Source organism: Coenobita brevimanus, chromosome 12, assembly GCF_032717465.1.
Source record: "Coenobita brevimanus isolate Jiangsu-jjx chromosome 12, ASM3271746v2, whole genome shotgun sequence".
In the NCBI taxonomy this organism is placed as follows: Eukaryota; Metazoa; Arthropoda; class Malacostraca; order Decapoda; family Coenobitidae; genus Coenobita; species Coenobita brevimanus.
This window is the reverse complement of record NC_136965.1, coordinates 11096282-11113146: the sequence shown is the minus strand read 5'-3', so window position 1 is coordinate 11113146 and position 16865 is coordinate 11096282. Positions and strand designations below refer to the sequence as shown.

The following is a 16865-nucleotide window of genomic DNA, read 5'->3' as shown; positions in this document are numbered from 1 at the left end:
ATCTCAAAAGAGGAAGTGGAGGGGGTTCTGAAGAAGGCGAGGGTGAGTAACCCTGGCCCGGACGGGACCACCCTGGCCGACATGAGGAACCTAGGGCCGGTGAAAGGGGCTCTCCTCTTCAATTCGATTCTTGCCCAAGGACACTTACCTGAAAGACTCAGAACATCAAAGGTCACCCTGTTACCGAAGACTGCGAGACCCGATGGGCCGGCCGGGTTCCGTCCCATCGCGGTGTCATCCTATGTGGTCAGGATAATGCACTCAATCTTGGCCGCTAGTGTCCAGGGTGCGGACTTGTTCTCGTGGGCACAGCGCACATTTCGACCTAGCGATGGCTGCGCCAAGAACATAAACATGACGAGTGCAATCCTATACCAAGTTATAGGAGGTGGCATGACGTTTATGTGGCGTTATTGGATGTCCACAAGGCATTCGATGCGCTATCCCACTCTGCCTTGGGCGCCATACTTCGCAGAGTTGGCGTGGCTCTTCCTCTAGCCCGGTATTTTTCTCAGAGTTGCAAAACAGCGAGATTGGACCTCCTGGGGACGACCATCAGTCCGGCCAGGGGGGTCAGACAGGAAGATCCTCTCTCTCCCTTGATCTTTAATGTGGCTATCGATTATGTACTAGGAGGCTTGGATATCCAGCTGGGGATCAAGCTAGGGGATCAGCGTGTGGTCGGTTATGCCTACGCTGATGACCTAGTCTTGACGTCACCCGCCAAGCCTTCCCTGCAGGCCTTAGTTGACTCAGCCCTCACCAGGCTGGATCAACTTGGCATACGGGTAAATCCTAACAAGTGTAAATCCATAGCCGTGGTGCAGGACGGGAAGGCCAAGAAGTACATCTGGTCAGCCAACCCGTTCCTCACCGCTGATGGTAGTGTAATACCCACGCTTAGTGCCTCACAGACCACAAAGTACTTAGGCGTGGATGTGGGCTGCAGGCCATCCTATCGTGCACATAAGGACACGCTGAGGGAAATGCTCGGGCGAGTCCATGCAGCGCCCTTACACCCTCAGCAAAAGCTGTGGGTCATTACCAAGGTGGTGTACCCAAGGTTACTTCATGGACTTGTCCTAGCGGGAGTACCCTTGGGTACACTGAAGGACTTAGATCAGAGCATGACAGCGTCAGTGAGGGACGTTTTACATCTTCCTGCCGACACCCCGAAAGCGTTCTTCCATGCACCGCTGAAGGGTGGAGGACTAGGAATCCCCTCATACTATACCCGAGTTCCGCCGCTTAGGGTAGCTCGATTGCTCCGTATCGGTAGAACACCTTGTCCGATCATGACTAGTCTCAGTAAGCACCCTTACATCAGGGACTGCTTGGCGAGAACCAGATGGCCCCTCATACAGGGGGTTCAGGTCACTGATCGTCGCATTGAGGCGAATCAGTGGATTCTGGACCTCTATAGGCGGTGTGATGGTGAGGGTCTGATGGGATGCGCTAGGCAGGCTCACGGGACTTCACACAAGTGGATCTATGAAGGTTCTGGCCGCCTCAGCGGCTTCCGATATATAGGAGCCATCAAGCTACATGGCAACCTCGAGAACACCCCCGTAAGATCTTCCAGAGGACGTGCGATACAGCGACCCAATCTGCGCTGTGAGGGTGGATGTGGGACCCCACCCTCCCTGAAGCACGTCCTCCAGGGGTGTGCTCTGATGCACGAGATTCGCGTCGCCAGGCATGATAGGCTCGTTAATTACATCCAGGGGCACTTAGAACGAGCACGTCCCAACTATCGTGTCAGGAAAGAGGTTTTATTGCGTGCATGAGACGGCCAGACCTTCTGATCGACACAGGGACCACTGTTGTTGTCCTCGACGTTACGGTAACATCTGACGCCCGCTATTCCTCGCTGTATTCACCTGTGTCACGCAAGGATGAATACTGTGACAACCCAGATATGAGAGCGGCGGCGTGTCAGTGGGCAACCCGTCAAAACGCAACAGTGGAGGCGGTGGTGCTCAATTGGAGAGGGATGTTGGCGTGTAAAAGCGCTGACACCCTCAAAAGATTGGGCTTCACCAACGAAACCCTAGCGACGCTGGTTACAATTTCTCGGGAGGGATCTAACAACATTGTTAGATTTCAGCGAAGTAGAGGATGGAGGAGACAGGCACGGGGTCCTGAGCAACTGTATTAAAGTCGCAAGAGGCACGTCCACTGGTTAAGCTTGCCAGTCCTGTGGAAGTCCTCACCATACCGACCGTGGTGCTGCAGGCATCCACGGATTACAAGAACGGTCTGCGGGCGGTATGGTAATGGTAGATGAATTGGTATACGATCTTGGCAATACCATGTGAGGGCTGACCACACCCTCTTTTTTTTTCAAGCGCAAATGACAGGGATCCAATGATGAAGGAGGCGTTATAAGATCTGTGGATATAGGTTATATGGTGGGAGACGCCCCAAATCTGAGGACCCTAGTCAATCATATACGGACTTTGGTTGTGGCATCATAGCGAGATATCATTTTCTGCTGATTAGCCGAAAGATTAGCCAGGGCTACTTTTCTTACTTCACCTAATTTACATTTAAGGTTGTCCATGTATTGGGATACTGTACGCTTTGGATGAGATGATCTGTCTGTAAACCATTGCTCTTTTAATACCTTGAAAGGTCCCTGTATCTGCCTGCCATAAAGCAACTCGTAAGGGGAGTATCCCAGTGATTCTTGCCGGCATTCCCTTAGAGCAAATAGTAAAATGTTTATACTTTTATCCCAGTCTAACCCAGATTCAAAGCAGTATTTCTTAATCATGGATTTGAATGTTTGATGAAATCGTTCGAGGCATCCCTGGGATTGCGGGTGGTAAGTCGATGACCACTGCTGAGTAATCCCCAGTCCCTTAACAACGTCCTGAAACAGGTCACCTGTAAAGTTAGTACCCTGATCACACTGAATTTCTTTTGGAATCCCTACAGATGGGAACAAGTGGAGCAAACATCTCACATGGATTTAGCAGAAATATTCTTCTGGATAACGTGTAGCTGTACACATCACCGTGAGAAGATATTGATTCCCCTTTTTTGTTTTTGGTAAGGGTCCCACACAGTCGATTACTATTCTCTCGAATGGCTCCGAATCTACAGTGATAGGTTGTAAAGGAGAAGGGGGAATGGTTTGGTTTGGCTTGCCTACAATCTGACAGGCATGACAGGATTTTACAAAATTACTGACATCCTTCTTCATCCCTGGCCAAAAGTAATGCTGCAAAAAGTCTTTTATAGGTCTTCTGAATTCCAAGATGCCCTGCCAAACCATCATGAGCTAACTCCATTAGTGTATGACGAACAAAACAAGATATAACAACCTGGTGCACTTCTGCCCACCTGTCCAAATCAGAAAGCTCTGGAGGACGATACATTTTCCTCAGGAATCCATCCTGATAATAAAAACAAGGCACTTTTTGACCCAAGAAGCTATCCCCGGCTATATGTCTGCACTTTGCTAGTGAGACATCACAATCCTGAGCTTTAATTAGATTATCTTTAGTTATCTTTTGCGAGATAAGGCTATCAAGAGGAGGAGCACTTTGAGTTTGCACAGAACTGTCTTTGTGATTCTGAGAACGGGTGAGTGCACAAAAGGGGAAAGATATATGGATACTCCTGATCTATCTCAGAGGTGGGACTAGACGTCAGGGGAGTGTTAACCAAATGCAAGTCTGGGCAAACCACCTTTCCAGCCAAATCGTTCCCAAGGATTAAACAAACTCCTTCCACAGGAAGAGGTTTCTCTGTAACTCCCACAGTCGCTTCTTCCGACAAAAAATCACATTTAAGGAATATCTTGGCAAGCTTTACTATAGGGTAAGAAGACAGATCTTTAAGGAGCAAGGTCTTTCCCTTACACTTCTTCTTGATGCCTGGTAGAGAGGGCTCATATGAAATGCTTTGAGCAGCTCCTGTATCTATAAGAAGATTAATTGGATAGGATTTACCATTGACATCCAGTGAAACTGTTCCCTTGAATTTAAAAACCTTGAAAGGATCATCCTGAGAGCCTGCATGGATTAGACTGGTAACAGGTTTCCCAGATTTTACACAAGAGGAGCTCACTGATGGTTTTGCAAATTTACGCTTAAACTCTTTTATTTGACTTCTGATTTACACTGGATTTCTTACACTTTGGATCCTTACAACTCTCTATACTGACCCGATAGTTTGCAGTAGCTACAAGAGACTGCTTGCATAGATTTGCTGGCGTTACCACCGCTAGAACCAGGGCTTTGACTAGAGGAGGACTTTACAAAATTTGACCTGCCCCTATTTTCACCACTCAGCTGTGACCTCCTTAGAAGTGCAAATGAGTCTGCAATCTGTGCTGCTTTAGTTAAATCTTTTTCACCCCTTTCTTCAATATGTGTCAGAATGTCAAAGGGCAACTTTCGCTTAAACTCTTCAAATACAATCAGATTCTTCACTTGAGAAAAGGTCTTAGCTTCTGTTGCATCCAACCACTTATTAAACAACCTTACTTTCTCTGTGGCAAATTCCATGTAAATGCTCTGGGTAGATTTAGTGAGGGATCTAAATTTCTGGCGATATCCATCAGGTGTAATTGCACAGGCGTCAAGGATCGACCGTTTGACTAGGTCATAATCACTGATGCAATCTAAATTAGAAAAAGTTATAGCAGCCTTACCGGTTAGCTTTGGTTGTAGAAGCCAAGTCCACTCAGAGCGGGGCCATTGTAAATGGTCAGCAGTCTTTTCAAAGGTACGGAAAAAGTTATCAGGGTCTTCCTCATTGAACTGGGGAACAAGGGGCATAGTTTGAGCCAAGTTGAATGGTTTAACTGTAGCTTCATTCTTAGATTCTTTTTGATGCGCAAGTTTAAACTAGGCAACCTCCAACTCATGTTTTACTTTCTTAGTCTCTAACTCACTCTCTCTCTTAAAGCCAGTTCCCTCTCTTTTGTCTCTTTCATGAGTAATAGGTTCTCTCTCTCGAACTCAAGTCTTTCTCCTGATCACGAATTATCGACTGGGGATTTTATTCCAGCAGCATGGTTATCGTAATCAGAGCTTACTTCGCCGTTAGCGTCATTACGATCTTTGTCTTCTACTCTCAAGTTAGATGAAGTCATAGGTGTTAGAATGTCAATGGCTTCCGGAAGCAAAAGCTTTCTGGTGACTAAGGCTTCCACAACAGTATTCTTTAGCACTTCTTCAGTGACAGAGCTGGGATAAGAGATTTCAAAATACTTAGCTATGAAACGCCAGTTGTCTTTAGTTATTAGTCCAGTTAATATCTCAAGAGAAGAATTTTCACAGAAATTTCTGACATTAAATGATTCCATCTTAATCCCCGTTAAAGTTACTCTTGAGAGAAAGTTACCATTCGACCTGCACCAAGTTCAGTTCCATATGGACACCATAGCCTATTTATTGCTGGTAATCAAAGTTAATGTTTGCCTTGGGTCGCTATGACTAATAGCAAAATAAAATTGCCAGGTGAAGCAAACTTGGTCAGGTAAACATGAATTATTGAAGCAGACTATTGACAGCGAGATGAAACCCTCAGCACTTTGAGTCGCTTAATCCAACCAAGTTTACAGCACAACGATAATCCTGTGGTTTATGAGTAATGAAAGAAAATGGGTATGGATCCATATAATCCCTTCACTATCCCACAAACATGACTGCAGTGATTATGGTCCACCTATGAACATTACAAAGGTAGATAATGAATGGAAAACTTTAAACTAATACGGGATAATCCGGATTAAGTTTAAGTTCAGAAAAGAGTTTGGTATACTGACTAAGTGTATGCAAAGGTACGGCATTAGTTTAACTCAGTAAGTAGGTCCGGATAGCTCACTTAAACAGCAAGGGTACGGTACTGGTTAACTCACTAGGTAGATCCGGTTTCTCCCTCTGCATAATAGGACCGACATGACGCCGCCTGCTAGGGCGTAATCAACAAAAAGGGTCCAGAATCACTCTAAACGACTGTATGATTCACCCTGAAAAGATCCATTCCCATTACCTCAAGCTAACCAGGAGACAAACTGCTTAAACACCTAACAGGAAATACCGATCAGACGACACACGATAAAGTAGACTGTAGTAAACCATTTAAGCAGGGTTAAGATAAACTGTTGCACAATCCTGATCAATCTGCAATAATTATACACACCTCACGCACACAGGCAAACTATACTCCAGTGGTGTATTAATCACTGGTAATTACTCGAGCAACAAGAAAATCCCGGACAGGCCCCCATTTTACGGTTTGTAGTTGGTAGTAAATATTAAGATGTTTCTTTGGTCTAGGGATACGGAACTACAATACCGCAAAAGCAGTTCACTTCAATCATTATACTTATTTTCCAGGTAAGAAAGATTTCCTTGCGGATCTAAATACTTTTTCCAGTTAAGTAAACAAGAAAATATCTGTTTCAATTTACAAAAAGATTACATTACTTTACATATTATAGAAAACCAACCCATTAAATATCCCCAAAAGTTATACATAACAAAACCGAAACAAATCAAAGTTTCACACCACTGGATAAAGTCAACCTGTCTACATGATCAGTGTTCACATCATATACATATCTGTATGGTTGTCCAGACGGAATCTCTCACGAGGTAAGCAGCACAGAATCAGTCCCAGTCTCTCCATACACTATACATAACACACGGGTTACTTCAGCTTAATCACAACTGAAAAGCAGAGTAGAGTAAGGGCAGTGAACTGATCAGTCCAGACATCACTGATTAACTGCCCCGGGCTGGTTTCACGGCAAATTTATGTCCCAAGCTGTAGCTTCAAAGACGTGGTAATGAAGACTTGGATCCCTAAAGAAAACCACATTTGAAGCACTCGAAAAGTTGATCAGGCTTCTTCTGAAATGTTACAAAGAACTGTGAGGCATCTGAATGATTTCATAAGAGTAAAACCAAATAAATAGCATGGAGGACAGCAACAGCCGTTACACCTCCCCCTCTGTCCTCCATAGTACAGACAGGAGGACAACTGCTGGCCGACGTCCGTAGTAAATGCAGCTCTAGAAAGGGCATCAGCAACCAAGTTGTCCACCTCTTTGATGTGTTTCACCACAAGGGCGTATTGCTGAATCTGAAGTGCCCATCTGAGGATTCGCTGGTTCTGGTTACGCATTCGCCGAATAAAAATCAGGGGGTTGTGATCAGTGTAGACTGTCACAGGGTGACTATGGCCGTGTAGATAACAGTCAAATTTTCGCAGAGCCAGGATTAAGGAAAGCGTCTCCTTCTCTACAGTTGAATAATATTGTTGATGCCTTTTGAGCTTAACTGAGAAGTACGAGACTGGATGCAACACCCCAACACCCGCATTCTCTTTGAGGAGAACTGCTCCTACCCCACTTCCGCTTGCCTCTATCTGTAAAGCGAAAGGACGGGAATAGTCAGGAGTGCGAAGAACTGGTTTGGAGGACAGAAGCAGTTTCAGCTGGTGAAAGGCCGCATCACAAGCAAAAGTCCACTGGAAGGGGCGTTTAGAACTTGTCAGGTCTGTAAGAGGTGCCGCGATGGCAGAGAAGTTTCTACAAAACCGTCTGTAGAATCCAGCCATGCCCAGAAACCTCATGAGTGACTTCCTTGTAGTAGGGGTTGGGTATTGTAAGATGGCTTCAATGCTGGCTTGCTTGGGCCGAGTTCTTCCTTGTCCAATGATATAGCCCAGATAGGTCACGGTGACACTTCCGAATGTAGATTTAGCAAGGTTGATTGTGAAGCCAGACTCCCCTAGACATGAGGACAATGATCGAAGTCGGGTTACATGGTCTTCAAAGTTGACTTCAACGACGAATCAGTCATCTAAATAGGAGTACACACTTTCTTATCCCTGGAAGGTTTAGTTGATTGCCATTTCAAAGGTTGCTGGGGTATTAGACATGCCAAATGGCATAACATTGTACTGAAACAAACCTAAAGGGGTTATAAATGCCGAAATAAGTTTGGCTTCATCAGTCAGTCCAGTTTGATAATAACCCTTTCGTAGATCTATCTTAGATATGTACTGAGATTGGCCCACAGCCTCAATCAAGTCATCAATTAATGGAAGGGGGTAGGAATTTAGAACGGTTACATCATTAACTCTCCTATAGTCCGTGCAAAATCTACTGCTTCCATCAGGTTTTGGAATTAACCCGCCCCGTCCCGACGACGTATGGGTACGTCACCACGATTTGCATTTGCCAGTCCCGGCGACGTACCAGTACGTCGTGCAATTGCAATGTGCATAATTTCGACAATTTTCAAATTTCGCGCTTGATTTGCGGTACGTACCCTCGCCTGACCTTCCCCTACCTGCCACCAGGCGGGGACACTCGGCGACCCCGCGTGACCCGCGCTAGCCCGCCGCTCGTCCACTCACCTGGTAGCCACGGTCCTGCTCAGACATGGCTAAGAGAGGTCTCTCAGAGAGCGAAATTCAAGTCGCCCTGGACACCTTTACCGGCGACAGTGATTCCCCACTGGATGGCGAGGAGATGGACAAAGATTATGTGCAGCCACACGAGGAAGAAACCACCAGCAGTGACGAGGAAGTTCCGTCACCAAGGAAACGGCAGTACGTGACTTACCGTGCTGCTAGAGAGGGGCAGGGGAGGCAAAGAAGGCACGTGGTATGTCATATCCCTATCCCCAGCGTGCCTTGGAAGCCGGGTCGAGGTCGGGGACGAGGACGAGGACGAGGACGGAGACGTGGGACGTGCTGCCACGTGGTATGGGCGGGAGGTGATTACACATCGTGGCCCAGAGCGCACACCACGTCGTCTAAGCAGGTATGGGCCAAGCATTCTGTTTGGGGCGGTAGGAAGTGAAGTGGAGGGAGTGGGGAGTGAAATGGACATTCCTGGGATTAGGGAAAGTGAGAGTGAGGTGGGTGAGTCATTGCTCTCCCCTACGCAGTGAGAGGCGGCAGTGTGGATCAGGGGGGCCTGTGCGGGTTCGTTCCTTATCACGTGGGGTTGTGAGGGAGGGGGAAGGTGGGGAGGAACCACTCCAAAGCACGTCTTATGCTCCCCAATATCCCCTAACACGTGGTCGAGCAAGGTTGCGTGAGAGAGCACGTGGTGTGGTAATGGAGGGGGAAGGTGGGGAGGAACCACTCCCAGCACGTCTTCTGCTCCCCAATATCAAACTATTTCATCCCCACAGCCCCCTAAAGTTCCTCAAGGCCGTAAGGGTAAGGGAAAGGGAAAGGGTAAAGGCAGAGGGAAGAGGAGTGACAGTGGGGAAGCCCTCCATTCACCTACTCCCCAACCTCCCCAACCAGGATCTCCTCCCCACCCAGACGAAGGCGGTGATGGGGACGAGGGATTTGTGTCGTGGGATTGGGAGGATGGGAGTGATTTTTCTCCCCTCATTCACCCCTTCACTGAGCAGGGGCGATCTGGCTGCATTGCACCAGGTATTCACTGTAATTCAAGCAGGTTGGATTTTTCCACCTGTTTTTCAGTGAGGCCTTCGTTGATCAGATCGTGCTTCAAACAAACCTGTTTGCAAGCGGCCAGCGGCTAGAAAGTGAAAGATTGGGAACAAGGAGTAGGCATTCAATGATTTATGATTACCCTGTCTCCATTCCAGAAATGTTCTTATTTTTTGCCCTTGTCCTTTTGATGGGTATAATAAGAAAAATAGAATTCCTGCTTACTGGACTAGGGACCCTGTTATGTTTACCCCCATATTTGGTCAAGTGATGAGCCGTAATCGGTTTCAACAAATTCTAAGTCGCCTCCATTTTTATGATGCTAATGACCCTGCAAATACAAACAACACGGACAAAATGAGGCGAATTAGGCTGGTCTTTGATCACCTCAGGCAAACCTTTCGATCCTCATTCTATCCCTATAGAGATCTCGTCATAGACGAGAGTCTCGTGTTGTGGAGAGGCAATATTTCATTCAGACAGTATATACCCAGCAAAAGGCACCGTTTTGGGTTCAAGATCTTTGTTATGTGTGACTGTAGGACTGGATACGTGCAAGACATAGTCTTGTACACCGGTGCACAGACAGACATAATAGAAGATCGAAGTATAGGACTTTCTGGAGCAGTGGTAAAGACGATGATACAAGACTACCTTCATCGTGGTCACGTTCTCTACCTCGACAACTGGTACACTAGCCCTCTTCTCGCTCGTTATCTTCACAGACATGAAACGGGAGTATGTGGAACCGTAAAGGTGAACCGGCGTCACATGGTCAAGGTAGGGCGGAAACTTGCAAGGAGTGAGGTTGTCTTCTTCAAAGCAAACAACATCCTTGCAACAATGTGGAACCACAACAGAGAAGTAAGCCTCTTGTCCACGGTTCACCGCCCCTTGATGCACCGTACTGATTCTGTTGATTACCATAGCGAGAGCAGGCGTCGTGTTTGGAAACCTGAATGTGTCATGGACTATAATATAAACATGCGCCTCGTGAACCAGTCAGACTCCATGATATCGACGGTAGAGTGTGCCAGGACCACGATGAAGTGGTATAAGAAACTGTTCTTTCACTTGCTAGATATCACTGCTCTGAATTGCCACCACCTTCACGCCATGACCACAGGAGTTCAGGAAACCTTTGAAGGGTTTGTGAGGGAGCTCACACGAGAAATCTTTGCAAAATATGTGGTTGAAAGGCCCCAACAGCGCCCCCGCACTGCCCCTATTACCCACACTCCCCAGAGAATATCCGCCCGCCATTTCCCCACTCCTATCCCGCCCCAGCCCAACAGACCTAGGCCCCAGCGCAGGTGTCACGTGCAGTAATTCCCAGGTGCGACTCACGACACAGAGGAAGGACACCCGCTATGAGTGCGTGCAGTGTGACGTGGGTCTGTGTATTCACCCATGTTTTAGTGAATACCACACGTTGCTGCAATTTTAGCATGGTGTGATTGCGAAAGGACGCAGAAATTATGATGTAAATGCGACAGACAGACGCTCTGTGAAAAAATCAGTCATGTGGATCGCCAAATATTAGTATAAAGTGCCTACGGGTAGAACATAAGTGCAAACATTGGGTGTAAGTATATAAATCTGCCCTAAGTTGAAACTTACATAGAGAGGGTTGTTTGATGCGATATTCTGTCGCTCAGTGCAATAAATACGGCCCCTTATTATATATTTTCTATTATGTGACATTCTTACTGGTATAATATAAGTTCAAATTATTGTATATGATGATGTATTTCCTAAGTCAAATATTCATAGCGTGTCTATAAAGATAAGATGTTCTGACGCCTAGTCGAATGAATAAGGCACGTATTAGTCAAAATAAAAGTCAGCAAGTGATAAAGTGAATAATTAGTATATAAGTGTGTGCGTGAATTAGTATATAAGTGTGTGAGTATTATGTATGACGTAACATTCCTTGCGAGGGTATTTTCAGGCGATATTCTCACGCTCACTTGAATAAATAATGGCAGTAAGTATGTACAGTGCATTGGAGGGGTGTAAACGTGTGTAATGTAAGTGGGAAAATATAATTGGAGTGAATAAATAAAGTAGATGATGAAACACGAGTGTTTGAGATCGTGGTTGCTACGTGAATAGGCGCTAGCATATCGCTAAATGCCCTCGTAATGAATGAAAATAATTGAAAACCTTCACAGTGGTGGGGGAAAGGTTCTATGTAAATGGGAAAATAATTAGAAAGTGATAAAACAATTTGGTATGTTGAAATACGAGACATAGCGAGTGCGCTTACTAAGCTGATGTGCGCTAAACTTATGCTGCATGTCATCAAAATGAATGAAAACATCTGAAATCACTTACAAACAGTTGTAATTAGTAAATTGTCATTGAAACAGAAGTATACAAGTAGAAAAAATGATCGGTAGACTCATAACAGAAAATTAGCAGATAGCATGATACGACTCGGACCTAACTCGCTATGCTCGCGCGATGTGTCTGAAATCCATTATATTGTTACTGTTATTGTTTATTAGTACAAATTCAATAAATGTAGAGGTGTTGTGTGTTGTTTGTCCCATTACTCCTTACCATAGAAAACGTTTACGCATATCCAGCCCATTACAGAATACGATACCTGCGGGGGGAAACCGCACCTGTATAGACCACTTATAGACTGCAGAGACAACTTTCTTCAAGATTTTCCATAGTTTCTCGACCTAAGCGGAAGTTTCATAAGAAAAAAAATTTTTCCAAAAAGGCTCGGGACTGGGGGATGTCATAGGTGCGGAAAGGCTCGGGACGTGACGGGTTAACAAACAAGGTGAAGCCCAAGGAGAGTTATTCGGTTCAGCCAAACCATGTTCCAGTAGCAAGTCTACCTCTTTTTTCATGATTGCCCTCTTTTCATGACTTACTCTATAAGCAGGTTGCCTAATTGGGTGCACACACAACAAAAAAACTATCGTTACACCTTCTGCGCGATATAAAATAACACAACGAATGAAAGTTTTTGATAACAGCCTCCTCCATCGGTATCCCTGCGTGTGTTTGATGCATCTGCTCGAATCAAGTGATCAACACTCTGAAATGAGGTAGTAGGAGTTGACCTGCCCACAGTAACGCTCTATGGGACATAGGTGGAATCCTAGTCAAACAAGTAATTAGATAAGTATTTTAACGCTCTAATATTACCGTGTTATGGTTGATGAAATAATGCTTTTGCTTCTCACATACAGGTTTTATGTGTTTCACCATTGAGTAAAATATAACACCCCTGTATACAGACATAAGTGCTTAGTGTTACATAGCCTATGATTTCATCATCCTTTGTGTAATTCTAACGTACAGTATGCTGCATGTTTGATCACGAGCGTGTTCTACCTCACTCCCCCCTTCTACCCTTATAGTAAAGTAAGTCGTTCTTTCTGTTGTTCAGAACAGGATTGTCAACTGTTTGTCCCCATGGCTTCATTTGCGCGTCCTTCTTACAAGTTGTATCAAGCTCTGCCGGCCCCTATATAATGAGCTCAGTCTCTGCATTATTGCCACTTAGATCTACTCCTCATTTTGTTCACATCTCTGTCCTCCCCTGTTCAGTTGTTATTATTGTGAGTGCTCAGAAAGTCTCCAACCATCTAGCAGCTGTGTAATTTGAGTACAACTGTTATTGCATTTTTTCTTGTACCGTGTAGCGTTAGGTGTTAATTCCTAAGCCTAGTAAGGTTTTTGTGATTCATGTGTTTTGGGTGTCACCCCTTATTAATAATATTTTGTATCTGTAATAATATATCTTGCATTCACTGAGTATTATCTGGTATTGTCATTTTGTCAGGGCTGACTTAGATAAATTTACTCATGCTAATTTCGTGTTAATAGAGGCTATTGCAGTTAACCATATGTTTAACCTGTTTTTTGCCATTACATTATCCTTATGAGTCCCGAATGTTTTGTTGTTAGTTTCAGCATTAAACTTTAACTTGTAATTTTACCTAACTCTTTTGTTTGAACCTGGAACTTTACGGGACAGTAGTGATTTTTAGTATTCTCACTTAAAGTGTACATTATCTTTCTCTGTTCCGTAACATAAATTTGGCGACCTCTTATCAGTATATTCAGGATATTGTCATAAGGATATTGCTTGATATTTTGCGACTGTGATTTATTCATGATGTCTACTATTACTACACTTGATGAAGCCAAAGATATTTGTCAAATGTGCAAACAGTGTGTGATGTAGAAAACAGAACAAAGACTGAACTTAAGCTTGTTGCTCAACAATTGGGAATTGCAGTTCACTCTCATCATTCTAAAGATCAAATTGTTGGCATGATTAATAAAAGCTTGTTTAATGTAACTCCTCCAAATGAACAAATGCAGATTGAAATAGCTAAGTTACAGCTAGCTCTCCAGGAGGCTCGTGTTAAGGAAGCTGAGTTTCAGGCTCGTGCTAAGGAGGCTGAGTCTCAGGCTAAGGAGGCGGAGTCTCAGGCTCGTATTCAGAAGGCTGAATTTCAGGCAAATGCTCGCATTCAGGAGGCACAGGCACAGGCTCAGGCACAAATTGAACTAGCTAGGATTCAGGCAGACCATGAGTATTGCATGAAACAAGGTGGGACTGGATGATCTAGCTCTGATGATTTTGATGTGGCTAAAAATGTTAAACTTGTCCCTCCTTTTAATGAATCTGTTTTAATAAAGTATTTACAAAGTATTTTCAGTTGTTTGAGAGGGTAGCTACAGGTTTTAATTGGCCCAAAAAGTATTGGCCAGTACTCCTTCAAACTGTTCTCACCGGTAAAGCTCAAGTAACTTATGCATCTTTGCCTCAGGATCAATCTGATAATTATGATGTAGTTAAGAGCTTGATTCTTAAGGCCTATGAGCTTGTTCCTGAAGCCTATAGAGTAAAATTTAGGACAACTTATAAGCAAGATAAGCAGTCCCATGTTGAGTATGCAAAAATCAAAGAAGATCTGTTAGAGCAGTGGTTAAATTCTAAGAATGTGGATTTTGATTTTGACAAATTTAAGCAGATGATTTTGTTGGAGGACTTCAAAAGGTGTATTAATAAAGATGTAAGCCTATATCTTGATGAGAAAAGAATAGATAATTTGTCTGATGCTGCAGTTTTATCTGATGAATATGTTCTTACTCACAAGAGATATTCTAAAGAAAAAGGGAAAGCTGAGAGTAAGTACGTTGCCTCTACTCAGAGTACAGGTAACAGGAAAGAGAATAAAGATGATGTTTCACAGGAAGTAAATACCAGCTTCACTTCTAGATTTCAGAAAAGTAAATGTACTTATTGTAGTAAGCTTGGTCATACTACGGAGAAATGTTTCAGGAGACAGCGTGATGTGAACAAAAGGAGTCTTTAAATATTCAGTCAATTGGTCTAGTGTCCACCCTTGAGAGTTCCCAGAATTCTTTAACTGAATTAACTGAACCTGCTTTGAGGGGTAAAGTAAATTCTCATGATGGAGCTCCTCTTTTGAGCAGTAACGTGGGTGACACTCTCCAGAGTTCATGTGCTAATTTCCTGTCTGAAGGTTTTGTCAGTCCTCTGGACAGTAATGACAGGAAATCAGTTAAAATATATCGTGATACAGGTGCTTACCAATCCCTTATGCTGACCAGTGTTCTAGGCTCTAATGTTAATTCCTCTGATGAAACTGTAATCTTACAAGGTGTAGGGAATAATTACTTCTCTGTCCCTCTGTGCAGAGTGAATTTAGAGTCTGGTTTTGTTAATGGTTCTGTTATGGTTGGGTTGGTTGAGACACTCCCAATGTCAGGTGTAACTTTCTTACTTGGAAATGATATTGGTGGAAGTCAAGTGTGTCCAGCTCCTCAGTTGTCTAGTGAGCCAGTGGCTGCGGCCCAGCATTGTGATGTCCTTGATATGTTCCCTGCATGTGCTGTCACTAGGGCTAAGTCTAAAGTTACTGGTGACTTAGAGGATAATGATGATGATTATGTTATCCTAGCTGACACTTTTCTTGCTAATTTGGACCACTCACCAGATGAGGCAGAACCCCGTAGTGTTGATAATTTGTCTCGTCAAGAGTTGGTTGAGTTGCAGGTTGCTGACTCTGAGTTGAAAGGTCTAGCTAACTCTGCTTGCAGTGAGGAAGAGTCAGCTGGTGCTTCTACTTGTTATTATATAAAGTCAGGAGTACTTATGAGGAAGTGGAGACCCCCAACAGCATCAGCCGACTGTGAGTGGGAGGTTGTACATCAAGTTGTCATCCCTCGTGTTTGCAGGCAGGATATCATTAGAGTGGCTCATGATTCAAGTTTGGCAGGACACCTTGGAGTGAGGAAGACTGTGGCACGCATTTTGAAACACTTCTACTGGCCAGGTATCTTCAGGGATGTTTCCTGGTATTGTAAGTCTTGTCACACCTGTCAAGTTGTGGGGAAGTGTAATCAGACCGAAAAGGTTGCACATTCAGTTCCCATTCCTCCTTTTGAGGCGCCTTTCACCCGTGTGTTGGTGGATATTGTGGGCCCTCTTCCTAAGACTTCTTCAGGATATTCTTATGTGTTGACCCTGATTGATATGGCTACTCGTTATCCTGAAGCCATTCCACTTATAAATATCTCAGCAAAGAACGTGGTTAAGGAAATGCTAGGGTTCTTCACAAAGTTTGGTCTGCCCAAGGAGTTACAGTCAGACCGGGGAAGTAATTTCATGTCAAATGTTTTTCAAGCAGTCTCTGAAAGAGTTGGGCATCACCCAGATCACGTCTTCAGCTTACCATCCCCAGACCCAAGGAGCGTTGGAGAGATATCATCAAACACTCAAATCGATGCTCAAGAAATACTGTTTGGAACATCAGAAAGACTGGGATAAAGGTCTTCCATTCGTTGTATTTGCCGCAAGAGAATCTCCAAACGAATCACTGGGCTTCTCACCTTTTGAACTACTGTTTGGCCATAAAGTAAGAGGACCCCTTAAGCTACTCAAGGAATGCTGGCTGTCGGAGGAAGATGACGTCAACCTGCTGGAGTATGTGATGAAGTTCAAAGAACGGCTGTCCACTGCTTTACAGCTGGCAAGAGAGAATTTAGGAGCTGCTCAGGAGAAGATGAAAACTTGGTATGATAAGAAGTCCAGGTTACGCCACTTTCAGCCAGGAGATCAGGTTTTGATTCTGCTACCGGTTCATGGGCAACCTCTTCAAGCCAAGTTTAGTGGTCCTTATTTCGTGGAGAAGAAACTCAGTGATGTCAACTATGTCATCGCCACACCAGATCGTAGAAAGAACAAGCAACTTTGTCACATCAACATGCTAAAGTTATATCACAGGCGGGACGAAAATAACCCAGTGCTAAAGTTATATCACAGGCGGGACGAAAATAACCCAGTCTGCACTGTAGCTGTTCCATCCGAGTCTGCAAGTGAAGTTCTCCCATGCAGCATGAGCCTGAGTGATAGTTTGGGG

The 16865-nt window shown here is 44.5% G+C and overlaps 1 protein-coding gene across 1 annotated transcript; it reads right to left on the bottom strand.

Moving 5' to 3' along the window:
* Positions 1–2154: 2154 nt before the first annotated feature.
* Positions 2155–12308, bottom strand: LOC145412611 (uncharacterized). Its single transcript, XM_080282529.1, has 7 exons — positions 12275–12308; positions 6989–7805; positions 5051–5201; positions 4175–4772; positions 3960–4022; positions 2627–2889; positions 2155–2259 (listed from the first exon to the last, which is right to left on the bottom strand). The coding sequence occupies exons 1-7, from the start codon at positions 12306–12308 to the stop codon at positions 2155–2157; spliced, it is 2031 nt and encodes a 676-aa protein (XP_080138655.1).
* Between the last annotated feature and the right edge of the window lie 4557 nt (positions 12309–16865).

Excerpts from the sequence above, each read along its gene's own strand:
- LOC145412611 (XM_080282529.1), bottom strand. The coding sequence starts at position 12,308 with ATGAAAAAAGAGGTAGACTTGCTACTGGAACATG. Across the intron at positions 4,023-4,174 it reads TAGCTACTGCAAACTATCGG|GCTCTCAGGATGATCCTTTC; the intron begins GTCAGTATAGAG and ends TAATCCATGCAG. Across the intron at positions 2,260-2,626 it reads AGATACAGGGACCTTTCAAG|ACCGTTCTTGTAATCCGTGG; the intron begins GTATTAAAAGAG and ends TACCGCCCGCAG.